The sequence below is a fragment of the Microtus ochrogaster genome, unplaced genomic scaffold (assembly GCF_000317375.1).
Source record: "Microtus ochrogaster isolate Prairie Vole_2 unplaced genomic scaffold, MicOch1.0 UNK69, whole genome shotgun sequence".
NCBI lineage: Eukaryota > Metazoa > Chordata > Mammalia > Rodentia > Cricetidae > Microtus > Microtus ochrogaster.
Genome location: NW_004949167.1, coordinates 443,061 through 456,260, shown reverse-complemented (window position 1 = coordinate 456,260; position 13,200 = coordinate 443,061). Strand labels below are relative to the sequence as shown.

The window sequence follows — 13,200 nt, the reverse complement described above, 5'->3', positions numbered from 1 at the left end:
GTCTCTGCCTTCAAGAGCTGGGATCTAAGGCGTGGGCCACCGCCAGGCAAAATTAGATAGATAGATAGATAGATAGATAGATAGATAGATAGATAGATAGATAGATAGATAGATAGATGATAGATAAATTGTATTCCAGAACTGGAGTATGAGTGAAAAATAAAAAGGAAGGGGGCTTGGCTGCTCCTAGGTATGGTGGAGGAGAAAGCTTATTATGATAAGGGGGAGACCGTAGATAGAAGCTGAGACATCTGGGAGAATCCGGAGTGGACTTGACCAGACTGAGCTGGGCCATACGGGGAAAGAGTGAAGGAAAAGGAGAGGGGAGAGCCGGGAACCAGGCGCCGCAGCCTGGTGGTCAAAGGCACAAAAAGGAGCAGGTGACTAAAATGTCTGAATGTCTTCTCTCTATAGGGTAGAGCCCCTGGGAGAAGGGCAGCCCATCGCCCAGGCTGGAGAGTCAGGGCAGAGGGCAGTATATGCCCTCCAGAGCCTGAAACTCGAAGGAACTGAGGCATGCTGGGAGAACCTGGGTCAGGTCGGCTTCCATATGCTAAGCAGGCACATCAGGCATTTTTCCCGGGTTTGAAGCTAACAGGGCTGTAATGAGCATGGAAGCAGATTCCTCTGAATGAATAAATAAAGGGGAATCTGTAGTGTAGATAGAGCAGGAAATTTATAGAATAAAAATGAATGTAACTTGGTGTAGTGTAAAAGCATTTCTTCTTGTGTGTGGTATGGAAAATCACTAAGGTGAAATATTAAGAGAACATTTGCCCGCTTGAAGGCTGCCACACCCATCTGGCCCTGCCAGATGTGGGGGCTGCACCCAGCAACCGTGGTAACAAAATAATCTTGCCACACAAGAGGGACCCCCCACCCTTCTGTGGCCAGTCGATACTGATAACCTAGGACATCTGGTTATCGGAAGGATCAAACGAGGGGCAATTTTGAACTGACTTAAAAGAGGTGGCTGAAGCAGGACGGTTATCTCACTTCTCACAATGGCTCTGGCACCAGGCCTCCGTGGAAAGAGAGATCCTCCTAGCCTGCCTCCTGAAAAGCAGCAATATTGAATGCCTTGCCTAAACATTGAATGCTGTCTCCCGAGCACAGAGCTTTGTCTCCCGAAAACAGACATTTAACGCCTTGCATCCCGAATGCAAATCCTCATTCCCTGAGAGTGGACATTGAAGGTCTGTCTCCCGAGAACAGACTAGATACTCTGCCTTTCAGAATGCTTTGCCATCCCGTAAGCAAAGCTTCGTCTTTTTTTTTTTTTTTTTTTTTGGTTTTTCGAGACAGGGTTTCTTTGTGGCTTTGGAGCTTGTCCTGGAACTAGCTCTGTAGACCAGGCTGGTCTCGAACTCACAGAGATCCGCCTGCCTCTGCCTCCCAAGTGCTGGGATTAAAGGCGTGCGCCACCACCGCCCGGCCAAAGCTTCATCTTTTGAGCAGACAGAACGCTTTGCCATCCCGAGAGCAAAGCCTCATCTTCGAGAGTAGAGAACTAAAAGCCTTGTCTCCCGAGACTCGGTAACCCGAAAGCGGAGTCCAAGGCCCCTACCAGATACCAGCCTGGAACATCAGGACCTTATCTCCCGAGCGCAGACTACGGGGTCAAGAGTCGATCTTTGCTACCCAGCCCCCAGTGCGGACAAGAGCCCAGCCTGAAGAAATTCAAAAAGCCCTTTTTAAGCCAGGGAATATCAGGTCGTATTATGCTATTTCATGTGTGTATGAGAGGCTAAGAGAAGAGCATAGATGTGTTAATACATATGTTTAGGTGTGACATGTTAAGAGATATTTTATGGATAATTGATAAGATTAGGAAATATTAATGGATAAGTTAAGGTTAAGAAGCGTTTTATAGATAATGGATAAACTAAGGTTAAGGAGTGTTTTATAGATTATTAATGGATAAGTTGTATTAAGGTTATAGATAAGTAATGGATAAGTTGTATTAAGGTTAAGAAGTGTCTTATGAATAAGTGATAAGTTAGATTAGGTTATGAATTGGTTTTATGTATTAGGTTTAGTAGGATTAATAATTGTGATATTAAATTGCCTGTGTGTTGCCCATTATCAATCCCCCATACCTATTGAGATTGTAACCCCCATTGATGCATTGGATATTGAAGTTGCTAGTAAAGAATCATTATAAAAACAATTCTCTTGCTTGTTCTGGTTACTCATCACTCTCTGGGGAGAAGGGCACAGAGTCCTCATAGATACTACTCGAAAAGAACCTGGAGCTTAAGTCCCCCAGCTCGTAACAAGGGTATAACTGAGTTGGTAGAGTGGTTGCCTGATACCCAACTTCTGCTGCCAGCAAAACTACACTCAAAAACAAAGGAAAAACAAAAGACCCCGGGTCCCACAGGGTATGAGGGGACCTAACCAACTCACTCAAGTACTCACTCTTCTACTCCAGCCACGAGCCCCCTGCCCACCCACGTAGGCCAGATAAGTTTAATTTTATTTTATTTTTCGAGGCAGGGTCTATTTATGTAAACCTGGCTTTCCTAAAAATCACTTTGTAGATCAAGTTGGCCTCAAACTCAGAAATCCACCTGCCTCTGCCTCTAGGGAACTGGAAAGGACGGGGTGAGCCGTGCCCTGCCGAGTGTAATTTTAAAAACAAACTTAACAAACGGGGAAACAACAACAAAAACAAACAAAGAAAAAAACAAAACAAAACACCACAGGTGTGGACCGCACGGTAGTGTACGCCTTTAATTCCGGCGTAGTTTGCTCGGCAGGTGGAAACTGAGGACCTAGGCTACAGAAGACCGGTCTCCCAAAATAAATTAATTAATTAAGGACAAAAACGTGAGCACAACAGAGGCAAGTGTGACCTCTCCCGTCGTCCAACGGCGCACAGCAGGCTGGGCTCCAGTCTGCCCAAGGTCAAGGAACGTCGCAGGGGTCTGCACCCTCCCTGGCGTCCCAGGATCCTCGAGGCCCCGGGTCCTTCCCGGGAACCGGAAGAGACGTAAAGAAGGCGGGGCTGAGTTTTAGAAACCGGACCGTGAAGCTTTGCGCTTCCTCTTTCCTGCCAGCGCCGAGCGATGGGTGAGTGTTGCTGTGGACCGGGTCAGGGTGCGGGGAGCGAGGGCCATCCGTCTCCATCCTGCCTCGCAGCCCTGCCAGGAGCATGTTCGTCCCGACCGTGGGCCACGAGCACCCGTGGGGAGGGCCGGCCGTGGGCTTGGGCCGCCGAGATCGCCGCGGCCGCTTCCCGGGCTCCGGGCTCCAGGCTGCGACCGGCCCATCATGGCTGCCGCGGGCCGCACGCGGATGATGACACCTAGGTGTGCTGCATACTCCCGACTGCGTCGTGGGGAGGCCAACCTTGGAGAGCTGAGTGTGCGGCCGCCGGCCGAGCGGGGCCCCCGGAGCTGGCCGGATCGCCGGCACCGAGGCCCGATCGCTCAGGCTTGCGTCCCCGCTCCCGCACACAGGCATCTCTCGGGACAACTGGCACAAGCGCCGCAAGACCGGGGGCAAGAGAAAGCCCTACCACAAGAAGCGGAAGTATGAGCTGGGACGGCCTGCGGCTAACACTAAGGTGGGTGCCGGAGTCGGGGGGTCGCTTGTCCGAGCGCTCGGTCTGGGAGGCTGGGCGTCTCGCACGTGTCCTCGTGCGGGGGGAAGTCCTGGAGAACACAGGGTCGGTGCCCCCCGCTCTCATGGGCACATGCTGGGGACCAGGCCTTGCAGGACGCCTAGGAGTGGGCTCCTTTCGTGTTAGTCCTGTAACGTTGGGACCTTTTTTGCCGCAGTTCCTTCTGTGTTTGCGGGGCCTGGCTTTTCTTTCTGGAGGTAATTAGAATGATGAAAAAGTATCCTTAGGCGTGGTTATGGCCGTCTTGGTCACCTGTATGCCACTTGCCCGTGAAAGGACTTGTCATAGTTACACTGACTGTTACCTCCCATCTAGCTCAGGTTCCTCTCCTGGTCCCCTTTCTTCGTGGTGACCATGTTCTGGCTTTCTTGTGTTTTCCAGATTGGCCCTCGTCGCATCCACACTGTCCGTGTGCGAGGAGGCAATAAGAAGTACCGTGCCCTAAGATTGGATGTGGGGAACTTTTCCTGGGGTTCTGAGTGTAAGTCCTTTGGCTGTATCAGAGTATATAAGTTTGCCTTGAGGTAGCTGGAGAGTTCTGATCTGAGTCCTGCAACGCGGGGTGTTTCCTAGAGATTGCTGAGAAAATCTTTGAGTTACGGGAAAAAGTAGTGTGGGCCAAGAGCAGAGCGGCTGGGTATTCTGCCCTTCCTGGGATAAAGGACCCTGGGGAAGTGGATACAGTCAGTAGTTGCCCTGTGTGCCTGAGGTAGGACAGTGTGTGAGCGAGTGTGTGTTCACTGGAGCCAGGTACAAGTTAAGCAAGTGCCTTGGTGTTGAGCTGCCTTCCCTGCCCCTAAATTGTGAATTTCCCTGGCATGCAGGCTGTACTCGCAAGACAAGGATCATTGATGTCGTCTACAATGCGTCCAATAACGAGCTGGTCCGCACCAAGACTCTGGTCAAGAACTGCATCGTGCTCATTGACAGCACCCCGTACCGACAGTGGTACGAGTCCCACTATGCACTGCCCCTGGGTCGCAAGAAGGGGGCCAAGCTGGTGAGTTCCTTTCCTGCTGGGGGATGAGGCGGGGAGGGCTGCCTTCTTGTGATGAAAATTCTGTCCAGTTCTGCTACTGAAGGAAGGAGATGAACACTTGTGTGCTGAAGAAGGCAAGCCTCAGGGGATGAGGGGTTCGGGAAGAATTGGTGACTTTAATGATGACCAGTCATTTGTGTTTTCTTTATTCAGACTCCTGAGGAGGAAGAAATATTAAACAAAAAACGATCAAAGAAAATTCAGAAGAAATACGATGAAAGGAAAAAGAACGCCAAGATCAGCAGTCTTCTGGAGGAGCAGTTCCAGCAGGGCAAGCTTCTGGGTGAGATAGATGGACGGCTGCTGTGTTGAGCGGGAGGCGGTGTGGGGCTTTACCCTTACCTGGCTCGATTGACTGTCGGAGTGTTAGGAGGTGTGAACGGTGGGGTTCAGAAAGCTTGAGTGGAAATTACTGTGGGCCTAAGAGGGAATTCATGTGTGGAACGGGCTGAGTGGTGGTTGGGGAAGTTGATGCCCTGGCTGGTGGCTGTCTCAGTGATGAGAACTTTGTCCAGTTCTGCTGCTGACTTCTAAGTGAGGATAAAGTGTATCTGAGGAGACAGTTGGCTTCATGCCTGCCCTGTAGGTAGGTTGAGTGGGGCCTCTTTTACTAAGGACCACCTATTCTCTTACAGCCTGTATCGCCTCAAGACCAGGCCAGTGTGGCAGAGCAGATGGCTATGTGCTAGAAGGCAAGGAGCTGGAGTTCTATCTGAGGAAGATCAAAGCCCGGAAAGGCAAATAAACCATCCATCATAGCTCATGTAATAAAGGTGTTTATTATTCTGTATTTATATTGTCGGAATGTTTCCTGCTCCCTTCTGCAAAGCTGGGCTCATCTTTGCTGTCTGACCCATGTAGCCACGCTGTAAGGCCCGGTGCTTAGTCCTCGAGAACAGTGCTTAGAGTAAAGTCAGTATTCTGGGTCTTTGTTTTGTAAGGCGGGGGTTCTCTGTATAATAGCTTTAGCTGTCCTGGAACTAGCTCTGGTAGACCAGACCGGCCTCGAACTACTCACAGAGCCATCTGCCAAGTGCCTGGGATTAAAGGCATGCACCACCACCATCCGGCTTCCTGGGTCTTCTGGGAGCCTAGAGCACTTTGGTATAGAGGAGGCTTGTGAGCTCCTCTTCAGTGCTGAGCTCTCCAACAGTGTTGGTGTGCTTGTATTGTCAGGACGGATAACTGTCCCTTTGTAGACTTGGGTTTTAAGGGTTCTATTTGTGTGTGTGCTAGGCATTTGCCTATATGAATATTAAGCACATAGCTATACCACCTGCTATACTTGCAGCCTTGTTAGGTGGTTTGTGGGAAGTCTGGGGACTTGGGCATTCTGTTGAGGATCCTGACAGTCATACAAGTTAACAAGAGAAGATGTCTTGACAAGTTTGGGGGACTTTTGACGTAGTCTCTAGAGCTCCCCACCAGGCTGATTTCAGCTCAGATTCATCTTCTACATCCTGGGTGCTGGATTAGAGGTATGCATTGCCTTAAACATTAAAACATTAAGTTTTAAGGTTTCCCATAGAAGTTAAGAGGAGAAATGGGACTTTATCTAAAATCAGCTATGCACCCTAACCCAAGTGGTTGGCTATCCAGTGCAGGGTCTTAATGCTCATTAAGCAAACATTTTGTCTGTCTGACCTTTCAGAGGTTTGGGGGTTTCTCTGTACCTTTGGAACCTGTCCTGGAACTCACTCTGTCCAGGCTGACCTCAGACTCAGAGACCTGCCTGCTGGGATTAAAGGTGTGCAACACCACTGCCTAGCAGGTTTTTGTTTCTTGTTTTGGCTGGGTTTGGTTTTTAAAGCAGGGGTTTCTCTGTCCTGGAACTTTTATAGACCAGGCTTACCTCAAACTCAGATCTGCCTCCTGCCCCCCTAGTGCTGAAGTTAAAGGTGTGCACTGTCTTACATGAGATAAAGTTTTTGTTTTGAGGGGAGATGTCCTGGCTGTCCTGGATCTCAAATCCACCAGCCTCTGACTTCTGAGATTAAAGGTATGTGCTATCACCCCCCAGCAAATTTTGGAATTCATGGGGGATTTGCTTACAGTTCCAGAGGGTTAATCTGGCCATTTTGGTGGGAAGCATTGCAGCAAGTGAGTATATCACTGTAGTAGTAGCTGTAGCTGCAAAGAAACCCTGTCTCGATAAAAACCAAAAAAAAAAAAAAAAAAAAAAGTTGATATAGGCTTTTCAAGAGAAAGTCATTCAGCTCCCTTTTGTTACACACTGACTGGGCCTGGCAGTGTGGCACATGCTTGTTTTTTGGTTTTGGTTTTGGTTTTTTTTTTTTTGGTTTTTCGAGACAGGGTTTCTCTGTGGCTTTGGAGCCTGTCCTGACACTAGCTCTGTAGATCAGGCTGGTCTCGAACTCACAGAGATCCGCCTGCCTCTGCCTCCCGAGTGCTGGGATTAAAGGCGTGCGCCACCATCGCCCGGCTTAAATTTTTTTTTTTTAATATTATATAGTATCCTGCCTGTAGGCCAGAAGAGGGTACCAGATCTCATTATATAGGTGGTTGTGAGACCTGGAAGAGCAGTCAGTGCTCTTGACCACTGAGCCATCTCCAGCCCTCTGGTGTTTTTCTTTTTTTTATATATATATATATATATATTTTATTTATTATGTATACAATATTCTGTGTGTGTATGCCTACAGGCCAGAAGAGGGCACCAGACCTCATTCCAGATGGTTGTGAGCCACCATGTGGTTGCTGGGAATTGAACTCAGGGCCTTTGGAAGAGCAGGCAATGCTCGTAACCTCTGAGCCATCTCTCCAGCCCCCCTCTGGTGTTTTTGAGACAGGGTTTCTCTGTAGCTTTAGACTAGCCTGTTCCTTACAGCTCAGCTCTGTAAATCAAGCTGGCCTCAAACCCACCTGTCTCTGCCTCTCAGTACCAGTACCACCCTTCGTGACTCCCACTTTTAATCCTAGCACTTGGGTGGATCTCTGAGTTCAGGGCCAGCCTGTTCTGCAGAGTGAGTTCCAGGACTACATAGTGAATCCCTGTTTTGAAAACAATATTCTCTGTCATTAACATCTACAAAAGCATTTGTGCTTCCTATATTAGCATTGGTTATCACTGGTGTGCTATCATTGCACGTTTAAGATTTGGAAAAATGGCTCAGCCTGTGTAAACGCTTGTCACACAAGCCTGACCTAAATTTGATTTCCAGAAGCATGGGGATTGATTCTGAAAACATCCTTTGACCCCACACACAGTATGTCCACATCCACACAGCCCACATGAGAGGAGGGGCACACTAGCTCCTGCCTTGTCTGACCTCCGCAGGCTTGCTGTGATGCTGCATCCGTGAGCATACACTATCGTTCAGCACTGGCTGTGCTGGGAGACCAAGACTGGCATTTAACCCAGGTGTTTCTCTCCCTCTGCCCTCGACAGCACACACTTGTGATACAATTTTTTGTCTCTGGTTTTTTAGAGACAGGGTTTTTCTGTGTAGCTTTGGAGCCTGTCCTAAAATTCACTCTATAGACAAGGCTGGCCTCAAACTCACAGAGATCCACCTGTCTGCCTCCCAAGTGCTGAGATTAAAGGCGTGCGCCACCACTGCCTGGTGTTAGTGTTTTTGATTGCCATCGAGAGGACTCCACTGGTAAAGGCATGTGCCAGGCCTGATGACCTGAGTTCAGTCCCTGGAACCCACGGTGTGGAAGGACAGAACTGATTGCAAAGGTGGGTCTCCAACACACTGATAAATGTAGTGCGGTTTTCATTTTGATTACTGGAGAGGGCAGTGAGCCAATGGCTTTATTCTCGTTAAAAATAAAAAGCGAGCATTGCAAATAAAGGCCCCACAGCACAGCCACTGACCTGCCTTCAGAGTGAGGTTACTAGGGTAAGGAATGTGTCTTTTCACTTTCATGCTTGGTTCTAAAACAGCTGTCCCAGGCCAGCAGTCCACCCAGCATGTACGCAAAACTGGAAATGCCACTTCCTGAGCTCAGTATTAAAATCAAAGGCAACACAGGCTGGGGTTGGACACCAGGCCAGATTTCTAGGAATGCTGGCATTCCCCCAGTGTTTTGGGCCTAGCTCCCCAATGCCTGAAAAGATAATCTTGCCTCTGTGTTCTAACCCTATGTATTTGGCCTTTTCTTTAGTCTAGCTTCCGCCCAAGCAATCTATCCCACTATCACGCTAAAGGAGATAAACCCTACCCCAGCTCTAACTCCTGGCCATCTTTGCTTTCAAAGGCTGTCCCCAAATGCTTTCCCCAGTGGAAAAGTTGCTCCAAGCACAACTGGGGAAGAAGGCAGGGTGGCAGTCTCAAGGTTCCAGGGCTTCATCCCCAGATTCCTCAGCCTCATCTATACGGCTTGCAGCCTCTTCGCCACTCAACTCGGTCCGCAAGCGAAGCACGTGCGGGGTCCTGGGGGCACCGCGCGTTCGGCCGAAGTTCCGCAGGCTTACAGCTGGTGACAGTGCTCCTGTGCCCAGGAAGCGGCCCAGCAGCGGGGTCTGCGTGGAGGGTGCCGGCAGGTCGGACCTTGGGGACGCCTCCACCTGCAGGCACTGCTCAGGGTCGTCGCTCATGCTGCCAGTGCCAAAGCGAATAGAGACAAGTTCGTATCCTCATAGGCTCCCCAGGGACTAGGCACCAGTTTCCGGGTCAAATCCAGACTCACCGCAGGTTGAAGGTGGAACCCAGAAAGGAAGGACGCAGCGACTCGGCGGCTGTGGCCACCGTATAGGGTGGCTGAGGTTGGGCCTCATCCCAATACTGATCCTTTTCGGCAGGAGGCAGGTTCTGGTACATATCATCCACAGAGAGCAGGGACACCTGAGCCAGCAGAAGGGCAAACAGTAAGCCACAATTGTTTCTCCTCCACACCTGGCTATCTGCCCCCAGTCCCCTACCCCACACCTAACCTGCAAGTTTCGATCTATGAGCTGGTTGGTCTCAAAGTCATCGTCATCCTCACCAAAGGGGTTAATGAGCTGTTCAGCTACCTATGAATTGGAGAAACGGTGACTTTCCGGCGCAGAGCTCCCGCCCCCGACTGCTCAGCATTGCAGTGTAATAGTGATTATCCGTGCCTGTCTACAGAGTAGAATGCCACACCCACCTTGAGCCAACCAGCATAAAAGAAAAACTGCAGCAATGTGGTAAGAGGCACGAACATGTCCAGGTCCCCCAGGGCTGGAGAGGGCTCCTTCTCAGGTTCGGCAGCCCCCGTTTCTGGCTCCACAAACTGTCGGCCCACCAGGGAAAGGGCAAAGAAGGAATATACAGCTATCGTCACCACCTGAAGGAAAAGCAAAGGTCAGAGCACCCTGGGACAACAAGAGAGTCTGTCCCTGTTTTTGAGGGCCTGGAGAGGTCTCACAGAGGTCCTTCTGCCTCTGTCTCCCAAGTGTTGGAATTAAAGATGTATGCCATCATGCCTGGCAGGACAGAATCATCTTTTTGTTTTTCAAGACTTTCTCTGTGTAGTCTGCTGACCTGAAGCCTACCTTGTAGACCAGGTTGGCCTCCAACCCAGAGATCTGCCTGCTTCTACCTCAGCTACCCGAGTGAGGGGATTAAAGGTGTGTGCCACCACTACCTGATTCGAGACCAAGTTATCTTTACGGGTGTGGAGGAAGGGTTTTGAGGATGACCCTCAGCAGTTCAGTATCTCCTGAGACTGACTTGGCCTAGGTGGAGAGCCATCTCTGGCCCTTGGGATCTCACACACTATAGCACACCCAGCTGGGCAGGATAAGAAGCAGTTACCTACCTGGGTGTAGACAAGGGGGATGCTGATCCAGTCATAGTGAAACAGCATGCTGCACTTGGCACGATACTTGTTCAGCTCCTAGAGAAGCAGGTGAGGGGGAGTTCAAAGGAGACAAGGGAGATGAGGAAGAAAGCAGGAGATGCCACATAAAAATGACCTGGACCAGGCTGGAGCCCCAGGCTCTCAGGTCATCAGGCTGAGGTGCTTAGGGTAGAAAGCAATTTCCCACCCTGGAGCCAGAAAGTCTATGATCCCAGCTTCACTAACATACTGTGTGAGGGGCTTTTCAACTCTGTGCCTCAGTTTCCTTGTCTGTGAGGGGGGGATGATAGTACCTGTCTTGCAGGGTTGTTTTGAGGACTAAGTGAGTCAACACAAGGACATGCTTCCCAAGTACGCAGTTGCTAGGCCTGGTGGCTCATGCCTGCAATTCCAAAGTTTAGGAGGCAGCGGCAGGATTAACATGGGTTTGAGGCCAGCCTTGGCTAAATAGTGAGTTTCAGGCAAGCTTGAGCTATGGAGAGTAATCTTGTACTTTTCTCCAAAAAAGTGTGTGGCATATAGTTGGTGCCTTTTAAGTGTCAAGTACCAAAATATTATTCTGAAGCCGGCGATAGAACCAAAGATCCAAACCCTAAACTGACTTACTTCCAGTATGAGACAGAGAGCAATGTCATCACGAATTCGTCCATCCCTGCGGGCCTGCGCGGCGAGGTTAGTGAACCAGACGCAAGGGACCCAGTACTTGTTAAAATCAGATTTCAAGCTCTCAAACTTTTTCCTCTCTTCCTGAGACATGAAACCTGCCAGGATGAAGAAGGTAAGGTGCAGACGTCTCCTGCCGCCAGGGGGCGCTAGGAGTCCAGCATCTGGCTGCTCTCCCTTATACCCAGACTTCTCTGGAATCCTGGAGCGCACCCTAAGGGTCAAACCTTTCCATCACGGGAGGAAAGCCAAGACATCCAGCCACCCACCCAGGGGCTGCGACCACCCAGGCACCTGCATCCACCACGTGTTCCATAGTGGGGAAGCGCTTGAGCACACGGGTGCTCACGGAACGCAGCACCAGCACGGATGCCAGGTTGGCATAGCGGATGAGAGTTCGGCGTAGTAAACGGCCACTCTGGTCCACACCGTGCACACAGGCTGAGATGACACACATTAACTGGTCCGGCAGTGGGATGCTTGTGTACTGAGACCACCATCGGTTCACCACCAAAGTCACGTAGAAACCTGGTGAGCCACCGTGGATAACAGGGCCAGAAAGAAAGGTGCCAGGCATTAGGGTGGTACTGTATGGGACTCTGGGGCCCTTCTGGTTCCACTGCCTGACTGGGAAAGTCGGAACCGGCAGAGGCAGAGAAGACAAACTTCCGGATTATTTTTGACTCTGACACCTTTTCTCTAGGAGGGTAGAGAGGGGTTATCCCTTCTCTCTAGCTCCCCTTTGGTACCCAGAGTGGGGCTTTAAGGCCAGCTAGTGTGCCAGTGAAGATTGAGGGTCCAGCAAATGACAGGCAAGGAGTGACCCAGAGAAACTGTGGACCCAGCCCTTCTGTCTGCTGATTGACTCCAGGCTAAACTTCCCAGAGCTGTCCCCTCAACCCAAAGGTTAGAGAACATGGTCAGGAAACCAGGAGAAATGAACTAGAAGGGGGCCTCACCCAGCACGAAGGACAGGGGGATGAGGTCTGCTGAGCGGTTGCAGTATCGGGCTACCTGGGCATAAATATGCTTCTGCTCCTGGGTCAGCAACAGCCTAGGGCACACAGGGCAGAGACCTGGGTTGGAAGGAGGCCGGCAGCACAGGTCTTCACGGGCCAGGGTTCTGAGCTGCTCTCACCGGTACGTGATGCTGAGTACAGCATACAAGGCACCAAAGAGCAGGAACTCCTTGTACAAGAGCTTGTAGATGCTGCCCCTCCAGCGGAGGAGCAGGCCGGAGAAGGCTCCAAAGCGCGCCTCTGCCACCTTGAGAGTGTAGGACACCGTCATGGTGCTGGAGTCTGGTGCAGGTCACAGGGCTGTCTTCTTCGCTCGTCTTCCCATCGCTAAGACTAGCACCCCAAGCAAAGTCCCTTCATCTCCGGTCACTCATCTTCACCCTGTGTCTGTAGATGAGGGGTAAAGACAAGCTGTAGGACAAAGTACAAACTGTCCTCTGCAGAACATGGCTGAAGCCAGGATGGAGTCGGGCAGAGTGGTGCTGAGCTCTGCGTCCCTCACACAGAGGTTCTCCACTGCCTTTCTACCTCTGGAGCTGAGCTAACTAGATTCTGAAGTGTTGAGGACAGCAGCCCCAATTTGTTAGGTATGCTGGCGCACGTCTCCTATTCCAGCACTCAGGGAGTCAAGGCAGGAGGTCACCAGTTCAAGACCAGCCTATGCTATATAGCAAGGCCTCCTCGTCTCAAAACAAACAGGAGGCTGGAGAGACGGCTCAGTGTTTGGGAGCACTGGTTGCTCTTCCAGGGGACCCGGGTTCAGTTCCCAGCACCATCATGGCAGCTCACAACTGTCTATAACTCCAAGATCTGACACCCTGACACAGACACACATGCAGACAAAATACCAATGAACATAAAATAAAAAAGAAAGAAAGAAAACCAGACCCGACTCCAAATCAGAGCCACCACTTTTCCTTGGAGCTTTTCCTCAAAACCTACTCACCTGGTGTCCCAGGCCCCAGGACCCTCTCACTCCCATCCACTCACCTGCCTACCTGGTCTCAGGAGCCCCTCACCCCACTCACCTGCCTACCTGGTCTCAGGAGCCCCTCACC

The 13,200-nt window shown here is 50.7% G+C and overlaps 2 protein-coding genes and 4 non-coding genes across 6 annotated transcripts; 5 read left to right on the top strand and 1 right to left on the bottom strand.

Annotated features, from left to right (window-relative positions):
• Positions 1-2,981: 2,981 nt before the first annotated feature.
• Positions 2,982-5,457, top strand: Rps8 (ribosomal protein S8). Its single transcript, XM_005370035.3, has 6 exons — positions 2,982-3,075; positions 3,465-3,571; positions 4,010-4,109; positions 4,453-4,628; positions 4,821-4,950; positions 5,303-5,457. The coding sequence occupies exons 1-6, from the start codon at positions 3,072-3,074 to the stop codon at positions 5,410-5,412; spliced, it is 627 nt and encodes a 208-aa protein (XP_005370092.1). The 5' UTR covers positions 2,982-3,071; the 3' UTR covers positions 5,413-5,457.
• LOC113455632 lies at positions 3,296-3,374 on the top strand. The gene has a single exon (XR_003376632.1). It is a non-coding gene; the product is annotated as a small nucleolar RNA SNORD55/SNORD39 (small nucleolar RNA).
• Positions 3,828-3,931, top strand: LOC113455635. Its single transcript, XR_003376635.1, has one exon. It is a non-coding gene; the product is annotated as a small nucleolar RNA SNORD46 (small nucleolar RNA).
• LOC113455634 lies at positions 4,673-4,740 on the top strand. The gene has a single exon (XR_003376634.1). It is a non-coding gene; the product is annotated as a small nucleolar RNA SNORD38 (small nucleolar RNA).
• Positions 5,158-5,227, top strand: LOC113455633. The gene has a single exon (XR_003376633.1). It is a non-coding gene; the product is annotated as a small nucleolar RNA SNORD38 (small nucleolar RNA).
• A 3,507-nt stretch (positions 5,458-8,964) lies between the features above and the next one.
• Best4 (bestrophin 4) lies at positions 8,965-12,413 on the bottom strand. The gene is made up of 9 exons (XM_005370034.1): positions 12,262-12,413; positions 12,083-12,177; positions 11,418-11,651; positions 11,067-11,221; positions 10,419-10,496; positions 9,765-9,944; positions 9,568-9,648; positions 9,324-9,478; positions 8,965-9,232 (listed from the first exon to the last, which is right to left on the bottom strand). Exons 1-9 carry the CDS (start codon positions 12,411-12,413, stop codon positions 8,965-8,967), a joined length of 1,398 nt encoding a protein of 465 aa, XP_005370091.1.
• Between the last annotated feature and the right edge of the window lie 787 nt (positions 12,414-13,200).

Coding starts and splice junctions, on each gene's coding strand:
- Rps8 (XM_005370035.3), top strand. Junction 4,110..4,452: donor CTTTTCCTGGGGTTCTGAGT/GTAAGTCCTTTG, acceptor CCTGGCATGCAG/GCTGTACTCGCAAGACAAGG. Junction 4,951..5,302: donor CCAGCAGGGCAAGCTTCTGG/GTGAGATAGATG, acceptor ATTCTCTTACAG/CCTGTATCGCCTCAAGACCA.
- Best4 (XM_005370034.1), bottom strand. CDS start 12,413: ATGACGGTGTCCTACACTCTCAAGGTGGCAGAGGCGCGCTTTGGAGCC. Junction 9,649..9,764: donor TTTATGCTGGTTGGCTCAAG/GTGGGTGTGGCA, acceptor TCCAATTCATAG/GTAGCTGAACAGCTCATTAA. Junction 9,479..9,567: donor TCATAGATCGAAACTTGCAG/GTTAGGTGTGGG, acceptor CTGCTGGCTCAG/GTGTCCCTGCTCTCTGTGGA.